The following is a 19,473-nucleotide window of genomic DNA, read 5'->3' as shown; positions in this document are numbered from 1 at the left end:
TGTGAAAATTTGATTCATTTCCAGATAGTGTTGACAAAACCCATATGTGTGTATAAATCCACAATGACCACTGTATTGAAAATACAATTTATTACACTGAGTAATAAATACATACAAAGATGCAAGTAACAGCATTTTCATTATAACTACCAAAAACAATCTGAACGTGACTAAACCAATGCATTTTGGCACATTTTAGTCATTCACTTCCCAACCAACCAATCAGTGTTATAAGGATCTGAAAATCAGGCCAAATTTGGTCTATCAAAAGAGTATCCGTCCTAGTATAGGCAAGCTCTGTACAAGCCATGCAGTGTTTACAATAAACCACGGGCCGCGTGGGCCTGTTTACATGCATAACTGACTATGTTTTAAATATGGAGTGAAGAAACCAATCCCGGAAGTGGGAGACAATTGAAGAAAAGAAAAAAAACAAAAAAACAAAAAAACAATCCAAATACTTTAGATTCTAGAACGCTTCGTTCGTCATCTTTACAAGTCTCATCTCAGCATCACAACCGCGTTGTTCCTGTGTTTCTTTATCCACCCCGTATTCGTATCGTGTCTCAAAAGGGGGAAATATTTCATGTAAATACCATGCAACAGGTTCCTTTTTTTTTTCTTCTTCTTTAAGGATAGAGACACCGTTGATTCTTCTTTCAGAGGGGTGCGCTGCCTTAACTAGGACCTAGCGTTCCTCTCCGTCTCTGCCAAGCATTCACGCACCAAACCCCTTGCATGGATAATACCTTAAGGAGAACCAAAAAAACATTCCTCAAATGATTAACTCAGCACAAGTAACTGTGGCAGTATAGCATACATGTAATCCATGGGGTTAGTAAACAGGCATTTATTCGTTCTATTTGGCACTGCCATAGGCCTACGTTATCGTGACCTGAAGTGTGTGCGTGTGTGTGTGTGTGTGTGGGGGGGGGGGGGGGGGTGAAATAAGTAAGATGTTGACAGATGTTCACGTACCTCGTTTTAGTCTCTCCATGGCGCTCTTACTCCCTGCGTATGTCGGTCTGATCTCCTTCCCCAGTTCCTCGATGATAGCCAACAGCTCTGCATATTTACTCTGAGGCACTTGACTTCCGCTGGATCCCTGTCAGGACAACAGGCTTGTCATCCCGCTTGACACGTCAACAATCATTTTGGGTGTCGGAGTTTTTTTTGTTGCTATGGTTTACCTGTGAAAACCCCAAGGAGGGTGGTCCAAAGTCATTCACGAGGGGTCGGTAAGACTGTAGGGTTGCGAGGTTTGCTGAGGGAGACTGGATGTTTCCAACTGATGAAAAACACGGAACACATCGGAAAAGTTATTATTAAGTTGAAATGAATCAATCAAAACGTTTTTTGTTGTTGTTTTTTTTTTTACAAACTGCTCACGTTTGGACCCAGGGCACGTTGTTACAATGCAATAAACCCCGTCAAACACTAGATGTCCTCGATGGGGCATAACAGAAAATCCTGGCAGATCAATCAACAGCTCTGCGCGAGGGGACTACCATGGAGGAAACGGAACAGGGCTGACTTAAGAAGCCAAAGTGATACATTTTTTGTCACAATGTAACGGCACCCTCCCGGCTGGATTCGGACAAAGAACAACGAGCCATCGTTTACGGAAAAGAAGGATTTTCCAATCCGCGACCTTGATTTGCCGATGTAGAACAAATGCGGGGTTTTTTACATTAGTAATAATGGCGGATATGAATTAGCCTAGCTCCCAGGATCTGACCCTATATATATAACTGGACAAAAACTACAGACACGGTCTTTCTCCAGGTATTCACCGAGACCCCGAATTTAACATTCGACAAAAACGGATGGATGCTTCAGTTTTTAACCGATATTTTTTCCTTACCCTGACTCCCGGAAGTTCCTGGAATGTGCTGATGGACATTGGGTTTATAAGACATTCCCAAAGACATTGTAAATTAAAGAAATAAAAATGACCCGAAATTCAGTGAAGCGTCTGTCTCACTTTTTGTTTACAGCAGCGGCACCGGCAAATATGGCCGTCACTTTATATTGACACCCACAATGCATTCTATCACTACAACTGTCCATTCAGGATATTTTGTCATAAAATGGTTAAAAACGTTCCCTTCCTTTAGGAATCAAAAGTAAAGTACGGAAAGCGCTTTTTGTCACATTAAATGAACAAAACAACAATTAACTTCAATATTGAAGATATATTTTAGGGTATGGGGTTGACAGATAGATTATGACTTAACTGAGCACATGGGAAACTTTTAGGTTGATACACAATGATGCTCATCGAAGAAGATATACAAGTGAGAAAACTGCAGACATGAAGATTATAAAAATTGTAAAACATTTCTCTTAAACAACAGTTTGGCAAGCTTTGTTCCAACATACTCGGAGCTTTTGTTATTTCCACATTTACCAGGACAAAGGATAGTATATTTATAAATACCCGTCTTTGTCTGTGGAGTCGCATCCATTGTTGCCTCATTCACCATTTAGTCCTACTTCAGTTTGGCAGATTATAATCGATTTAATCCGTTACACAATGTCAGTGCATGGCATGTGGCCTGAGAAGTCCGTTTACAGAGGTTTAAAAATTGTTAAAAAAATAGTTTTACCCCCAGTTAAGCTGTGTTGTCTTAGGTCCGTGCTGATAAGAGGCCCGGCGGGACAGGACGCAGTCACGGTTGACCACTGGTGGACAAGCAGCCAAACACAGAGACTTCTTCTATGGCCCAATCACTGCGCTCAGAGTCAGGTCCTTTAATGTAAACTGAAGTTAATACTTACTTGAGCAGCCATACTCTTAAATACCCAATCGAGACTGGTCTGTTCATTCACACATTGCATTAAGTATTAAAAGATTCGAGTCAGACAGCAATTCAAATTTCTTTAGGATTTATTGGTCATATGCAAGAGGTAGAAATCTTGCCCTCATTCAAATCATACAATGCAGATTCCTTTGTACAACAAATCAGTCAGTAGTGCAAGTATGACACGTCACTGTCCTTCAAGTGTTTCAACAAACTAAGCAAAATTGTTTTTCTCATTTCAATATACAACTCTATACACATTGGTATAGCAAAGAAGCATCTTAACAGTTTGACATTACATGTAACTGCACTCATAACCCAGAATAACTTTTCAGAATGCATTTTGCCCCCACCCGTCACAGCTGACATGAATTAAGCGGAGGAAGTACCAAGGAGACCAAGTCACACCGAGCGATTTATTTCAAACGGACATTCCAGTTTACTTTGAAAGATTTGCTGTCCCTTACACATCAGCATTAGTAGATCCCTACCAGTGCAGACGAATACTCAGCCAAGGAAAACTGGTTATTTTATTAAAAAGGATTGATTCTCAACAGTTGAACAAACTCTGATACTTAGTATCCAACAACTATCCTTCCCAGAATCCTTTTTAGGAGCGCGGGGGTAATAATTTAAAAGGAAGTGAATGAGTTGAAACCATGCAAGGTCAAGCCTGTTAACTGCTTGGAGTGGGTCACAAAAAAAAGGTCTATGGAGGTTAGAGTGTTTTTTAAAAATATATATTAAGCCACATATTCAGGAGGCTAAACACCATCAATTAGACCTTCAGTAGGAAGAAGGTGCACAAAAGCTCTGAGACACAAGCTACTTTTAAAGGCTTTGAGGAACTACCACACACAAGTAGGTAGATTACACAAAACGTTGGATGCACTTCAGTTTTGATGGCCCGAAATGAACAAGATAATAGAATCTGCCAGAAAAAGAAAAAGTAAAAAAAAGAAAGCGTTTGGGGGAACGATCATGCATTTTGGGTAGACATTTTGCGAATGTCAGTGTGTTTGTTTAAAGAAAGGGTCACTGTCGGGGCGGGACTAACCCCTAAGGACCCGTCCTGTGATCCGTCACAAAACAGACGTTCGAGCCTTCTAATAGAGAAGGAAGTCTTCATTGAGGTCACATACAGACAACACAGGGCGCTGTTTAAATAGAGCTCACAGCCAAGGGAGGTAACAGTACAACCTTAGGCATTATTCGTCACGCCTTTCCCATCACTCTGCATCCCCCCCCCCACCCAGTTCTTGAATTATGGTCCAGCAAGACAGCGAGTAAACTCCTCCAGGTGAAAAAAAAAAAAACACACTCATCTTTGGGCAGAAACCCTGAAACGGTTTCCTCTTGACTACCGCTGCGTCGCATCTTAAAAGAAAAAGGTGCCGCAGCACTAGCGAGGGCCCCTCCCCAGGAAGCGAGGGAGCAGTTGGAAGGGTGGCTAGCTGCAACCAGAGCCCTCTGTGCGGCGGCGGCGGCGGAGTCGTCGAACCCCCTTTCGGGGTCGGGACGTGAACTCGAAGACGGTGGGAGCCGTGGGGCCAGGGTGACCCCCTGGTGCTGCGCGAAGGCCCCCCGGCCCCAGGCTATGTGTTGGACACGTGGCTCAGACTCTGAGGGTGGAGCTGTTGCCACTTCTGCTGCTGCTGGACAGCCAGCTGCTGGGACTGGTCGGAGGACGACAGGATGTTGGTCAGGGGGGACACGCAGTTTGCTGGAATGATAAGACCTGGACAGGACAGAAACATGTCAAACTACATTCTTTCCCCTCCCCCCCCATAAACAAACGGAACCTTGAAGCCTTGTTGCCGGAGGTTCCAAGACAAGGAAGCGAGAACACGCGCTGTGCGGAACCATCGCTCGGGTGTTCCACTCACCTACTATCCTCTGTCCGTCCTCCGTCCTCAGGCGAACGATTTGCATCTTGACGTTGGTGCCGCTCACCGAGGCCAGGACCCCCTCCACCTTGGTCCACACGCTGAGCACCGAGCCACACAGCACAAAGTACGTCCTGCACCTCAGCCCTATCTCACACTGCAGGCCCACGGACGCCTTCCTGCAGTTCCCGCGCCTGGACACCACAGCAGAAGAAGAAGAACAAGAAGACGACGTGAGACTCGGAAGGCACGAGAGACGAATCAAAACAGGACGCGTGACGGTTGACGCAGCGGTTGTTATATGTGTAGCGTCCCTCTAGTTTGGGCTCCGTATGTCGTTATGCCAGGTTCCTTCGCGTTGTCTTGTCGTAAGAATTTCAGTGCCCAGTCTGACCCTGTGTTGTTCTGTGCATCTGACAATTAAAAGACTTGAACTTGTGTTGGATTGGAGTCAAACTCACCAATAAGCGTGCGAGCAGATCTTTGCGGAAGACTTGTACTGGTCTATCCAATGCTGCTTGGCGTCATCCGACAAGACCTGTTCAAAGCAAAACATCATGAGACACAGAGCCAACAAAACCATTTAAAAATTCACCAACCCACACAGAAACATTATATAAAACTCTAGGTTACATCAAGTATTTGATTCTGTGAGTTTAAAACTGCCGTGAAACCTTTTTACACTTCTTCTTGATGTCGGTGTAGGTCTCCAGTTTGAGCTGTTTTCCGGTGTTGGGCCTGTACACCAGGAACAGTCTCTTCTTGGTGTTCACCTCCTTCACCAAGATGGCCGTCTTCTTGTTGTTCCTCACCTGAGGACAACATCCACACCATTTTTTATGATTTAATAGAAGACTTTACTAAAGGTTACAAATGAAACCAAATAAAAACAAGTGTGTGGAGATATATTTTTATACTACTTTAGATTTGCACAGCTTTTTTTTCTAAGCACTCAAAGACACGTCACAGAGTATACACACACGGGGAGGGAAATCGTTTAAAAGGTTATCGATTTATAGGCGCCCTGTGAATCGTTTCCTTCCTACCTGCACATAGAAGCCGTCGTCGGCTCCGCTCTGGTCTGCCCAGGCGTGGGTGGCTTCCTCCCAGGACATACCCCTCTCCACACTCACCTGAGGAGGAAAGGGTGTGGAGGGTTGAGGTACAGTTCTTCATTTTTTGAAAGACATTTTTGGTGGCATTTCTGCCTTTATTCTTCATGACGGAGAGTTTGTACCGTGTACAGCTCGACGTGTCCTGACGTGGAGTAGCCTGGGGTTAGGAACTTCTTGGCCTCTACTTTCCTCACCTTCTCATCCCCAGAACCCAAATCTGTGTGTGTGTGTGTGTGTGTGAGAGAGAAAGTGAGAAAAGAGACACATGGTTTAAAACAAACGGGGTCTGTGCACTGTAGACGGCAGCAACACAGATATCTGCAGATATCTATCATTCCGGAAAGTTCATAAACGTTCAGGTGAACCGGTCAGGATCTCGTCGTACCCAGGATGCCCATGTCGTATCGGCCGTTCTTCTTGGCGTCCAGTATGACGGCTCCCAGCGTGTCGGAAAAGTACTGGAACAAGGCGTTCTGCTGCTGCACCTCCATACCCAGGATCCTGTTCAGGAACTTTCCAATGTTGTTGTAGTCTGACGGGGAAAGGAAAGACACAGGCGTGGCATCAGATACATACAATTAAAAAAGCACTTTTCATACCCGCTTGGAAACTCCTCACCTGAGGGCGGGACAGTTAGGAGGGCAGACACGGTTAAGTTATGTGACAACAACAAGGTATACATATTTTTTTATCTATATTTTTTTCATATTTTCACGCTTTATTAGACTGTTTTTAAGTGAAGTGTGAGAGAGAGAAAGACAGAAAGAAGGAGAGACAGAGAGAGAGAAATATTTTGAATGTGCTCACCTTTATCTAATGACAGGATTCTGGACCTGTCTTCCACATTGATCAGCCCAACACCTATGAGTCCGTTGCAAATTTCTGCGAAAAAAAATAAATAATTATATTAGTTTGATACATTAGACATGAAAAGGAAAAAAGCCTGAAATCTTTGAATTCCCCTCCCTTCCTGGTATCAACCACACTCATGGGCCAACTTGGGAAACTCAAACAAGGAAACAGATCCAACTATTCACAACCAGGCAGGGAAAATCCAGTGATTCATTCATACCTTTGAAGAAATCCCCGTCAAAGTCAGCGGGTGGAGACACCAGCGGAGAGTCTAGGTTTACAATGGACTTCATCACTATTTCCAGAGCATTTCTGCCATACTGTGACAGAACGGGGAGGAGGGGGGAGGGGGAAAGGTTGACATTAAAGTTAGACTCCTGAGACAGACATGCCAATGCATGCACGCACACACACGGTGTCCTTACTTTGTTGTCGAAGTTGAACCTGCTCAGGTCTCTAGTTTCAGTGGCTCTGCGGTCTCCGTGAGTGAGGGCTCCCTGTTCCACAGCAACATTTGGATGGGACACACAAAGCATTCAGCAAAGTTCACCAACTTTGAAAAACAACCCTTGTGCTGCCTTCGGGTCACAAAAAAACCAAAGGTTCACAACGACCCATCGTTGTGCTGCGACAACTTTACCCAATACAAAAACAAATAAAAAGCATTTTCTTTGCACTGTGTGGGGTGTGCGACAGCCCGACGGTTAAAAGAAAATGCTTTACTTTATTTTAGTATGAGGTAAAGTTGTCACAACACGTGGAAGGGTCACAATGACCCGAAGATAACAAACATTAAGATGGCCTCGTGGGGAGGTTGTTGTCCTCGTGAGTGATCATTCCTCTTACCAGGCTCTCAAGTCTTTTGGCCACGATGGATGCAAACCTCTGCTCTCCTGCCAGCTCTGATATCAGGAACACATACTCTGGAGCGGTGACTTGATTCGACCGGTGGGTTCTCCCTGTGGGGCAATGGGGACCACAGCAGGAGTCAGTATATGTGTTTGTGTATGTATGTGTGTAATGTATTTTGAAGGGGTATGCGTCATGATTTACTGGACAGTTTTAAGTAAAGTATGACAGGAAAGGCAGGGAGAGAGAGGGGAAGACATGCAGGAAAGGGCCCGGGCCAGACTTGAACACGACCGTCGCGGAGTGCTACAGATCCCACGAGCCAAACCCTAACGTTGGGACTTTTGCGGTTCTCTACTAACCAAACTGCTGGATGGCTCGGTCTGCGCTCCAGGGCAGCTCCAGGGTCATGTGGACTCGGCGACGCTGGTTCTTGACCCGCCTGTCAGCCTGCAGGGAGATCCCCGAGCTGGCCGCCTCCGAGATGATGGCGATATTCTGGAGGAGGAGGGAAAGACAATGAGACGTTTCCATGACGTCTGGAGAGGCACCACGCGCGCACCTGTAGGAGCACCTGAGCAGTCTGGGCGAGGACGCTAGCTGTACCTTCTCTCCGTCCATGAACCTCTGCTTCTCTGTCAGGTTGAGGATCTCCACGGGGACATCCAGCTCCGAGCGAGACTCGTAGGAGATGCTGCCGTCGTCGTTGCTGACCACCCGGCCTTTACGGCCCGTCATCTGAGACACGGGAGGGAGGGAGGGGAGGGAGAGATGGAGGGGAGGGAGGGAGGGAAGGAAGGGAAGGAATGCTTACTGGGACTCTGGACACAGCTGGCGTTAGCCACTAGATTCATCAACTTCATCTACCCAGGAACTAATAGTTTAACCCTCTGAAAGGGTCAACTACTAAAAAATAATAAATAAATAAAAAACTAACTTTGTCATCATCAACTATGGATGATATATTTAACAACTTCATAAACAAACCGTGAAACATCCAACCAATACAAAGATAAGTCTTCAAAAACAAATCAAATAAATATGACCTTCCACTGCATATGGGTAATGCTCACACACAGAATATGAGTTAACTGATGAAATATCAACATGGAGAACATGAGTAGAGCGCCCGGGTCGGTGGGTACCTCGGCCACGTTCTCCGGCCCCCCAGCTCGTCGATGAGCTCGTCCAGGGTGTTAGGGGGCAGGTCAGCAGCCAGCTTCTCCAGCTGGTCCAGGAGATCCTTCTTCATGTGCTGGGCGTCCTCCACCGCGTCCTGGCTCGTCACGCAGCCGTCCTCGCTCTCCGCCTTCACTGTGGAGAGCAGGAAGTTAGCTACTGTGGAGAACAGGAGGTTAGCTACTGTGGAGAGCAGGAAGTTAGCTACTGTGGAGAACAGGAAGTTAGCTGCTGTGGAGAGCAGGAAGTTAGCTACTGTGGAGAACAGGAAGTTAGCTACTGTGGAGAACAGGAAGTTAGCCCTCTCTGCCTTCACTGTGGAGAGCAGGAAGTTAGCTACTGTGGAGAACAGGAAGTTAGCCCTCTCTGCCTTCACTGTGGAGAGCAGGAAGTTAGCTACTGTGGAGAACAGGAAGTTAGCCCTCTCTGCCTTCACTGTGGAGAGCAGGAAGTTAGCTACTGTGGAGAACAGGAAGTTAGCCCTCTCTGCCTTCACTGTGGAGAGCAGGAAGTTAGCTACTGTGGAGAACAGGAAGTTAGCCCTCTCTGCCTTCACTGTGGAGAGCAGGAAGTTAGCTACTGTGGAGACAAGGAAGTTAGCTCTCTCCTCCTGCCTCAGGGCTGTGACGGCGTGTAAACTCACGTGGGTGGTGGGCGCCGTGCCTCTTACCTGTGGCGGGCGTGCTGGGGGTCTTCACAGCCGGGGCGGTGAAGGCAGGCCTGTTGGAGCCGAGGCCGGAGGCCAGCAGGGCGCTGTGGATGGAGTCTGGGTCGATGCTTTTCTTCTTCTTCTTCTTCTTGCTTTTTTTCTCTTTGCCCTTTTTGGGCTCTTTTCTGATGAGCCAGGGATCTGGAAGATTGAGAGAAGGAGGGGGTGGAGGGGGATAAAAGGTCACCTGCAAGGTCATGTATTGTCTCCTGCGCTGTGATTGGACGTTGAGGAGAGAGGGAGGAGGGAAGAGGGAGGAGGGAGAGAGGACGTGACAGGGCCTCACCATCTTCCTCGTCCTCGCTGGACTCGTCCCTGAAGGGGTTGAAGTCGTCGTCGTCCTCCCCCGAGCTGACCGACTTGAAGCTGTCGTCACTCTCCACCTCTTTCTCCGACTCTTCCGATTGGCTGTCGTCTGAGCTGCTGCCGGACAGCCCCCCCGACCTGCGAGTCTTCTTCACCTGCTTCCTCACCTCCGCACCTGGACCTGGTCAGGAGGAGGGACACATGACATCATTCACACCGTCTCCCTCTCTCCCCCCTCTTTTTTCTACATGTCCGGTGACGCCCGCATACAACAAGACTCATAATGGGTCTTTGGTTGACATCGAGATATAAAGCAGACTCAAATGGATGAAAACATGCGAGGGATACGCGTGGAAAAGATCCTACTCTGCTGTGAGAGATCCACATGGACAGCCTACCTTTCCTCTTCTTGCCCTTCTGCACCGGCGTGGTCTCGATGGGAGAGGGGGTCTTCTTGGCAGAGAGGTCTATCCCCAGCAGGCTGAACAGCTTCTGCCTGTCTGGAGCCGGGAAGTGCTTCTCAACCAGAGACTGCAGCACGCCTCTGGAGAAACCGACAAGAAACACTCCCGTCAAAACACATTCCCAGGCCCGCATGCTTCCAGAAAGCAGCATGGTGAGGGGGTTTATTATATTTTAGCTTGTCATAGGTGTAATCCATGTTCTGAGCGCTTATGTTATGCCAGGTTGCTTTGTGTTGTCTTGTCCTCAGAATTTCAGTGCCCAGTCTGACCTTGGTGTTGTTCTGTGCAGCCAGAAAGTGGCGTGTTGCTATGGTCGTGCCAGAAAGCGGCGTGTTGCTATGGTTGTGCCAGAAAGTGGCGTGTTGCTATGGTTGTGCCAGAAAGTGGCGTGTTGCTATGGTTGTGCCAGAAAGTGGCGTGTTGCTATGGTCGTGCCAGAAAGCGGCGTGTTGCTATGTTCGTGCCAGAAAGCGGCGTGTTGCTATGGTCGTGCCAGAAAGCGGCGTGTTGCTCACTTGGCTGTGGACACAAAGTCGTTGAGCTCTCCGCCTCCCTCCTCCAGGGCCTCCAGGGTGCGAGCCTCTCCTGTGGACTGCAGCCCGATGACCACACACTGCAGACACACCCCGCAGTTTATCACACACACACACGATACACAGCACCTTACGGCACGAGCACGCTACAACTGGAACCAGGGGAGGAGGTCTGTTTTCAAATGTGGGGGGGGGGGGGGGGGGGGGGGGAGTGTTTTCTAATAATTGAAGATTCGGCTGTTATATATATATATATATATATATATATATATATATATATTTTTTTTTTTTTTTTTTTTTTTTATGAAGTGAGGGGTTGGGGAGATTTGCTGTTTTCAAACAGTTGGTGGGACGCTTCTGAGGAAAGCTCCGCCCCCTGGCTGTCACATCCAGAGATGTGGGTGAGGACCAGACGTCTCACCTTGCCGTTCTTCACCTCCTCCCTGGCCAGCTGCACCACCCTGCGGACCTTGGAGGCGATGCAGAGGTACTTGAAGAAGCGCTGGTGGGCCGACCAGAACTGGCCCCACATGGACTTCTTCATGCGCTGCTCGGCGTCCATCAGGTTGGCTGCCTGCTGGAATTTCTCGCGGGCGCTCACCCACTGAAACACACACGGGCGCTGGTCAGCTGACGCCAGCAGAGCGGGGGTGGGGGGGGGGAGTGTGCCGGTGTCCCGACAGTTCATCCACCGCAGTCAGATTGTCCGACCGTGGCGCACCGGTCATTGACGTTTAGCGGCATTTTTGTCACGCTGTAAAATCACCCTACCTGTTTATTTTAGACTGGTAGGACAATCTGATGAGGGATTTTGCACTGTAAAATCATACCACCGGGTGTTTTCGATGCGTTAGGACGGATCGATAGACACAATTCAAGGGATGTAGCTATGATTTTGAGATACGGCAGGAAAACCTAACAAGGAGTGGACACAAGAACAGACACTGAGGGCGTGTGGGCTCTTAGGGTTCTTCCCTTTCACACTTATTTTTTGGTTGTTCACAATGTGTGCTTCGTGTTTTGGCTACCCGCAATGCTTTGGGGCTATCTTGGTTGTTATGATCAGTGACCTATGCACTTTGTAAAGCTCTCTCTTGGAAGTGGCTTTGGTTAAAAGCGTCTGCTAAATGAATCCATGTCGACGTGGGCAGGGTCCCTCACCAGTCGCACAGACTTGTTATACATCTTGATGTAGTGCTGCGTCAGGGGAACCTCCTCGATCTTGAACGTCACTCCTGTGAAGCTCAGCTGCCTCGCGATGTACATGCCGCGCAGCTTCATGTCCATGGCAACTATCTCCATGGCACCAACACCTCTGTGATCGCAAAAGGGGGGGGGGTGGAAAACGACTACGTTTAGATATCCACTTGTTGTCGCTATCCAAAAGGGTTCAGATTCCAAGTTCCTTCCCTACGCCTCAGCAACAAATGAAGAAATGTTTTTGCTAAAAGCCCCAAAAACTCGTATAAAGCCCACCTTGACAATGTGATTGGTCCGAACAGCTCCAACAAACTTTCCCCCAAAACTAGCGACCCCAAACCCAACACCCCGACCAGATTTGTTTGTGGGCCGGGCTAAGTTGGGCTGGGAGTCAGGCTACAAAAAAACACCTTGAAAGATGAATCGGCGGCAGAGCCTCTCACCTGCGCTCCACAGCCTGGATGAAGTTGCTGAATTCTTTGAAGGGCGTTCCCTCCCCCCAGATGCCCAGCCGGTTCATGTAAGCCATGTTGCGAGGCTCAGAAGCACCTGGAAGGACAGGTGCACAGTGTTGAGACAGCGTATATTTTATATCATCCCATAAATCCCATTCTGATTCTGTCCGTCTCCCCAGGTGAACTGTGATGGTGCTGAGGCCTGATCCTTACCTGTGGCGCTGGCATAGACCACGCGAGCTTTGGGAAGTTTGTTCTGCAGCTCCAGGACTGCCAGGCCAGTCTTGGTGGGCTTGGACGACCCGATTGGACACACATTTTTGGCTTTGTGACACTCATCATAGACAATCTTACAGGTGTTGGGTTAAAGAAAAAGGAATACCATAGTTCTGGATAATTATTCTGGTCACTGATACTCTAAAATAACTTAATTTAATAATAATAAAATAAAAAATAAAATAAATGTATTTATCATTCATAAAAAAATTATAAATGGTCAAAATATATATATAATAAAATACAAAAATATAAAAAAGAAATATTACATATAACTTGGCATTTTCCCTTTAATTCCATTTAAGGATACAACTCCGTCAAAGTCCTCTCCACACCAGTGAAGGAGCTGTTTGAACCTGGTCTTATACTTTCCCCCGGACTGGCTCTCCCCGATCAGGGACGAGTAGGTAGCGAAGATCACACCCTTCTTTACGCTCCCATTGTGTTTGGAGGAGATCTTCCCATACTTGAACTGAGGAGACCAGAAATTAGCACTCAGAGAGGAAGAAGAAGAAGAAGAAGGGGGATTGAAGACCAGCTGCAGAAGCAGGGGACCAGCTGCGGGTCATTTCCTGCTCCGGGTCACTTCCTGCTCCTTTGCCTTCATTTAGTGAATGGACCGGGTCACTTCCTGCTCCTTTGCCTTCATTTAGTGAATGGACCGGGTCATTTCCTGCTCTTTTTGCCTTTATTTAGTTAATGGACCGGGTAATTTCCTGCTCTTTTACCTTATTCAGTGAATGGACCTGGATGTTCTTCGCTCCGATATCTCTCAGATCCCTCTCGGCGTCGTACTTCAGGTCGTTGGAAACACTGAACCTGTCGAACGAACAGACCGGCTACAAATCAGAACTCCACTCCTCTGAAAGTAACGTTTCGAGATCGCCGTGTCTTCCAGCAGCAGGGCGAGCGGTTATAGAAAGGTCTTGTGTTTACCAGAGTGACCTCTTCCTGCCTAGGAGGTAGTTCTCGTAGATGATCCCAGCGATGGTCCTGCCCTTCCCCACGCCAGCTCCGTCGCCAATCAGATACGATGCTCGATCCCCATTGGGCAGGAATGTCTCGTGTTGCTACGGGTACAAGAGAAGATTTGAAGATAAAAAAAGGTTCAAAAAACTGCCTGGTAACGGCTTCGTAAAGTAACATCATCCCTTAACTCGACGAGTAAGAAGAACTGTCCACATTCGAAGCAGCTGAACATTTAGCAGCTAAACTTGTCAATAGAGATCTAATGTTATTTCTTTCGACAAGCTATGTCACAGAGGGCTCCACATAACCGCACCTGAACCCTCGAGGGGAAAATAAAAAGGAAGAGAATCCCAGAGTTGGGTCCTTCTCCGGAGCTTTGCGCAGCGTTACCTGGGCAGCGTAGGTGATGGCCTCCAGCTGCAGAGCAGAGAGCCAGCCTCGGTCGATGGTCTCCTCTGGGATGGAGAGCCGGTACCACACGTTGGGAGGGTTCACGCTGGACAGGGAGCTGGTCTCCACCACAGGGTCCGGATGCCTCAGGCCGATCCTCACTAAGACACACACACGGCCGTCACTCATACTTACATGAAGTCATTTAGCAGACGCTCTTATCCAGAGCGACTTACAGTAAGTACAGGGACATTCTCCCCGAGACAAGTAGGGTGAAGTGCCTTTCCCCAAGGACACAGCGTCATTTGGCATGGCCGGGAATCGAACCAACAACCTTCTGATTAATAGCCCGACTCCCCAACCGCTCAGCCATCTGACAAGTCAGAGACTAAGCGTTTTTAAAAAGACACCGACACCGCGAGTTGTCTAGCGGAGCAGCCTTACATTTCATGGGCATGTACTCTGCATACGTCTCGGCGTGACCCAGCTCTTCCTCATCCTCCTCCTCGGGCTCATCCTCCTCCTTCATTCCGGGGAGTTTCTACGTAAAACACAAAGCGAAGCCGGACGGAATGAGCGTGGGGGGAGGGGGGGGGGGGGTCGGCTGCACCACCTCAAGTCTCCCTGTCAGTGAATGAGATCCATCGGCCGCGGCGAGCGAGCGCGGCCCGGGGGGGGGGGGGGGGGGGAGACACTCACGAGGGTCGGGGAGAAGCTCCGCCCCTTGGCGTCGTCGTTGACCCAGATTCGGGCCATGTCTCGGCCCGTCATCGCCTCCTTCTTCACTCCGTTGTTCAGTTCCGCTAGAGGGGGGGCGAGAGAGGGGCGAGAGAGGGGCGAGAGAGGACACAGGCCTTGTCAGAGCGGGAGGCGAGCGGGAACCGTCTGAGATCAGGATGCACGATGAATTAGGGGCTAATCTTTTGCCAACTCCACAAAGAGATCATCCTCTGATTCTCAAAGGGAGAGAGGGGAATTTGATACATTTATCATAGATACATTCACATCAAAATACAAATGATTCCCAAGCAAAACCAAGAATGGCTAATACGTGAAGTTAAATGACAAGAATGCCTTGAACGTGAAATACCCAGACAATACATATTTCCAGCCTTAACGGCTCACCCTGTGAAACACCTCAAAATTGACCATCCCTGCCCCTATCTGGAGCCTGTCCATACCTGGTTTAGTGATCATCTTTGTCGTGACCAGAATTATTTCTGCGAGGATGAAAGCATGTGTAGTCAAGGGTCAGTGAATCATAAGAAACAATATTTGCCGATTAGAAAAACATGTTTGGTAGGGGTGACCATAATGGCCGACTCCCAGAGGCATGTTAGAATATGTGGAGTCTCAGATCTGTGATTCCATGAACCATCCCTACTACTCTAGAGAGGATCAACGTACAAATCGAGACCACGACCAGTTGTGGACGGACTCCGCACTCTTTCCATCCCCGTCATAGAAGTAATCCCCAGCCACCCTTACAATTCAAGACATCCTTTCCAACATGAAGCGGGGAACAGAAAGGAAGAGGAGGAGATGGGGGGGGGGGGGGGGGGTAGGCGTGGCCTTGCGACTCACTGGTTCCCGTGGACGTTGCCGTGGCGACGGGTTGGGCTATGTCGGGCGGAGGCTTGAGCTTCATCAGCTCCACCAGGCTGCTGCTCTTCACCCCGCTCTGCCTCAGGAGGTCCTTCAGCTGGATCTGACACGCCCCAGACGAGAAGACAGGCAGGAAGTGACACGCCCCAGACGAGAAGACAGGCAGGAAGTGACACGCCCCAAACGCGTGCATTTAAAAAGGATGGAAAAGAAAGATCACACACATGCCCAGCTGCTCACGTAGTGCTGATGAAATCACAGGTGACTGACTATTAGCATTTTCTTTATAGTTTCATTTTAAATACATCGTTTTTACAGAAATGATCATAAAATCAACATCAAATCAAATGTATTTGTATAGCCCTTTTCACACGCAAGTCACAGGTGGCTTCACATACGCCCATAGAACTGCCCCTCAACCAACCTAAACCCTCAAGGAAGACAAGGAAAAACTCCCAGAAAAAAATCCTATTTTTACATGTAATTGAACAACTTGTGGTAGCCCCCAGCCCCTGGCAGACTGACTGACCTGCTCTCTGCTGGGCACCATGGAGGGGCGGGGCAGGGAGGAGCTGGAGGTTGACGTGGAGCCATGCAGGGCTGAAGGGGTGGTGTGAACCACCTTGGTTACGGTGATGGTGTGTCTGGGGGTGCTTGTGGTCGACGGTTTGGTCACGACAACCGTTCCCAGAGATGGCAACTGATTCAGTTGATTTAAGACAAATGTAGTGGTTGAGGGCTGGGGCTTGTGCTGTGAAGAGGAAATTGAAATATAATCAAACCAATGTTATAAGGCAAGTTAAAGTAATGGTCAAATTGTGTCATTTTTTACAACTAGATTTAGTTTGGCAACTCTCAGACAGTTATATAGGTACCGAGCAATTTGTGATGAAAAAGTTGGAGCTCATACAAAAATCGAATTGGGCTAGGATGTCAATAAATTACATCCCTAAACAATGAGCCTCGGTGATGTTACCCTTATGGTGACTGTCAGTAGGTGATGTTACCCTTATGGTGACTGTGTCAGTAGGTGATGTTACCCTTATGGTGACTGTCAGTAGGTGATGTTACCCTTATGGTGACTGTCAGTAGGTGATGTTACCCTTATGGTGACTGTGTGAGTAGGTGATGTTACCCTTATGGTGACTGTCAGTAGGTGACGTTACCCTTATGGTGACTGTGTCAGTAGATGATGTTACCCTTATGGTGACTGTGTCAGAAGGTGATGTTACCCTTATGGTGACTGTGTGAGTAGGTGATGTTACCCTTATGGTGACTGTCAGTAGGTGATGTTACCCTTATGGTGACTGTGTCAGTAGTTGATGTTACCCTTATGGTGACTTTGTCAGTAGGTGATGTTACCCTTATGGTGACTGTGTGAGTAGGTGATGTTACCCTTATGGTGACTGTGTCAGTAGGTGATGTTACCCTTATGGTGACTGTGTCAGTAGGTGATGTTACCCTTATGGTGACTGTGTCAGTAGGTGATGTTACCCTTATGGTGACTGTGTCAGTAGGTGATGTTACCCTTATGGTGACTGTGTGAGTAGGTTGAAGTGACGTCTCTGTTCTAACAGCTCCCACTGCCTCGGCCCCCAAACCAACATCCAGGGCATTAATGGAGATGGACTGGAAAACAAATAGAAACATTTCAGTGAGCATGTTCACCAGGAAGAACCTTTAATTGGCAAAAGTGGCAGTAAGGGGTCATGGGTCACGTGACTGATGCATCACCTGTGGACTTCTTACCTGCTGGAGGGGAGAGGACTGGGCTGCATCCTGAGGTTCAAAGTCGAACAGATCGTTTGCGCAAATGCCGCTCTCGCTCAAAGCAGCCAGGAGTAAATCCTGTCCGGGATCCATCATCTGCACAAGACAAATGGTATTCACTCGCTATTGACACCAACAGAGGATTGATAACTACTTACAATGCGGTTTATGTCTTCCTAACGTCGAAACAATGCAAAGGGGAGATTTTCTACTTGTAAACGTTAAAGACAACTGCATGAGAACAGGCTAGGCTATATTTTCATATGCAATGCATTGTGAGCATAACTTCCTCAAGACACATGGCAGCCCAATGTGTGAAACGAACAATAATTTCTCATCTTGACCCTTTTCACACTTCCACGCATGAATACATTTTAGGATTGAACGTTACTGAATTTTTCAACGTCGGAAATGACAGGAGCACGAACTCGACTGTGACAAACATTCCACAGCAAAGTTGTTCGTAACTTTAGGGAGATTTATTACACTTACAACTGTTTTGTTTATGCAGTGTAGTCCTACGAGTAGATGATGTAGTTGTACATATTAGTGTCGATCAGGCAGTGATTGGTCTGGTAACTTAAAATCCAGTTATCTGATCTTGAACTAGCCTACAAGTTGCAATGTGACCCAGACCATTGCACGTGTTTGCACTACCTTGCTATTTCCAACTTCCTGGACTGACGTCGTTCACAACTACAGAGTATAATGTCAAACGGCACAACGTGTACCTAACTTGTTAGAATGCCCTCTAACTAATTGTCAGACATAACTGGTAAATGAGTTTGGCATAGCTATGCTCTGATTTAACAATTGAAACCACTAGGCACCAACTACGGTTAATAAACAACTGCAAATCGTAGGGCTGCGCTAGGTCTACAGCTACGTTCTTTCGTTTTGTGGCTGGTTAGTAAAATGGCTAAGCTAGCACTAACACGAATTTGCTAACGCATCGTTACGGCTAACCGGTTAAGCCATGCTATATGTTAGCTGGGCTAGTCCTAGCCATGTCCACATGTGGTCTGGTCGGGAGGATCGAAACTAGCAAAGGTTTCGTTAGCTTGCTACAAAGCTAGCAAAGTGAGATGTGGTTCGTTCGCTAACTCGCGCGCTGTCTACTTAACTAGCTAGCGAAGAGTAGCCACTGTCATTTACGGGTAAACCACTTGAATTCTACCTGGTTTAGCAAAGAACACACAACGTTGTTACTGCCTAATCACTATAGTAAGCACCATCGGTTTCTGTTGACGACGGTCACAACATTCAGTGATATCCGACTAGGCGGGGATGAGTCTAGTAACATTATTACTGTATGATAGCTAATGCCACATACTGATAATTTATAGTTGAGATTATCTGTGAAGAACCTAGTTGGCATCTGTTACTTTATAACAATTATATTAATGTCAGCTGTGTTATGCTTTCACATTGTAGCTAGCACAACGTAACGTTAATCTGCCGTTACGTTGCGTACGTTACGTTAGCATTGGGCTAACTAGCTTGCTAGCTAGAGAGTGCTAAGTTGTCTGGCTAGCAACGCTACCTCACTGCTAGTCTGAAAACAACAAACAAATGTTTCACAACCAACAACGCCACACGGCTTTGAATGAAATCTCAATGATCTTGGAACATTCCTGTGACGATCCCAGACATTATTACCAATCAGCAATACTCACTTGACAGTAAACGACTGTCACAATTGTCGCAGTGGTTTAGGGGTATGTCACCCTCTTCGATCCGCTGTGTTCTAACCACCTTTCGCCATATTTACCAAACACCAGCTGCGAGTTGATCACGTGACGCTCAATCCAAAGACTGGAATTTTTAGATTCGAATTCCTCGCTGATAATCGATGAAAATCACTCTTCGAGATGGCATCGAGTGTCCATTTGCTTAATGCAAACGATAACGATAAGAAAGTTGACATTTCAAGTATATTTGTCAACCTTACAGATTCGAGAAACAGAGCGCTAAACCTATATCACGTGACAATGTTTGCTCGTTCGCAGGAAATGACGCCCAATACTTTTTTTTAGGTGATGAACGTATCCTGTGATGATGCTTGGCAGACACTTTACTGTTAAACAAATAAGGTTGAGAAAGCCATGGTT

The 19,473-nt window shown here is 47.4% G+C and overlaps 2 protein-coding genes across 4 annotated transcripts; both read right to left on the bottom strand.

Annotated features, from left to right (window-relative positions):
- Positions 1–75: 75 nt before the first annotated feature.
- Positions 76–2,594, bottom strand: cdk2ap1 (cyclin dependent kinase 2 associated protein 1). Of its 3 annotated transcripts, none has more exons than XM_084693802.1 (4): positions 2,441–2,594; positions 1,191–1,288; positions 979–1,105; positions 76–749 (listed from the first exon to the last, which is right to left on the bottom strand). In XM_084693802.1, exons 1-4 carry the CDS (start codon positions 2,484–2,486, stop codon positions 682–684), a joined length of 339 nt encoding a protein of 112 aa, XP_084549928.1. In that variant the 5' UTR covers positions 2,487–2,594; the 3' UTR covers positions 76–681. The 3 variants fall into 3 exon arrangements, with proteins under 3 accessions (XP_084549928.1, XP_084549927.1, XP_084549926.1); XM_084693801.1 differs by lacking the exon at positions 2,441–2,594 and adding an exon at positions 1,865–2,030; XM_084693800.1 differs by lacking the exon at positions 2,441–2,594 and adding an exon at positions 1,390–1,789.
- Positions 2,595–2,872: 278 nt separating this feature from the next.
- Positions 2,873–19,360, bottom strand: sbno1 (strawberry notch homolog 1 (Drosophila)). The gene is given in 34 exon segments (XM_084693719.1): positions 2,873–4,542; positions 4,691–4,884; positions 5,152–5,228; positions 5,365–5,502; positions 5,737–5,823; positions 5,928–6,022; positions 6,191–6,337; positions 6,613–6,687; positions 6,878–6,977; positions 7,083–7,154; positions 7,504–7,616; positions 7,869–8,004; positions 8,113–8,244; positions 8,652–8,677; positions 8,680–8,820; positions 9,356–9,535; positions 9,681–9,881; positions 10,099–10,244; positions 10,680–10,777; positions 11,119–11,301; positions 11,859–12,012; positions 12,341–12,446; positions 12,566–12,701; positions 12,939–13,100; positions 13,357–13,447; positions 13,565–13,698; positions 13,988–14,148; positions 14,432–14,528; positions 14,687–14,790; positions 15,572–15,695; positions 16,122–16,343; positions 17,120–17,221; positions 17,342–17,458; positions 19,039–19,360. Coding segments are annotated over 33 exon segments (4,194 nt in total). The 5' UTR covers positions 19,039–19,360; the 3' UTR covers positions 2,873–4,399.
- Between the last annotated feature and the right edge of the window lie 113 nt (positions 19,361–19,473).

Source organism: Hypomesus nipponensis, chromosome 27 (assembly GCF_054491055.1).
Source record: "Hypomesus nipponensis isolate SF chromosome 27, ASM5449105v1, whole genome shotgun sequence".
Classification (NCBI taxonomy): domain Eukaryota; kingdom Metazoa; phylum Chordata; class Actinopteri; order Osmeriformes; family Osmeridae; genus Hypomesus; species Hypomesus nipponensis.
This window is presented reverse-complemented; position numbering and strand designations above follow the sequence as displayed.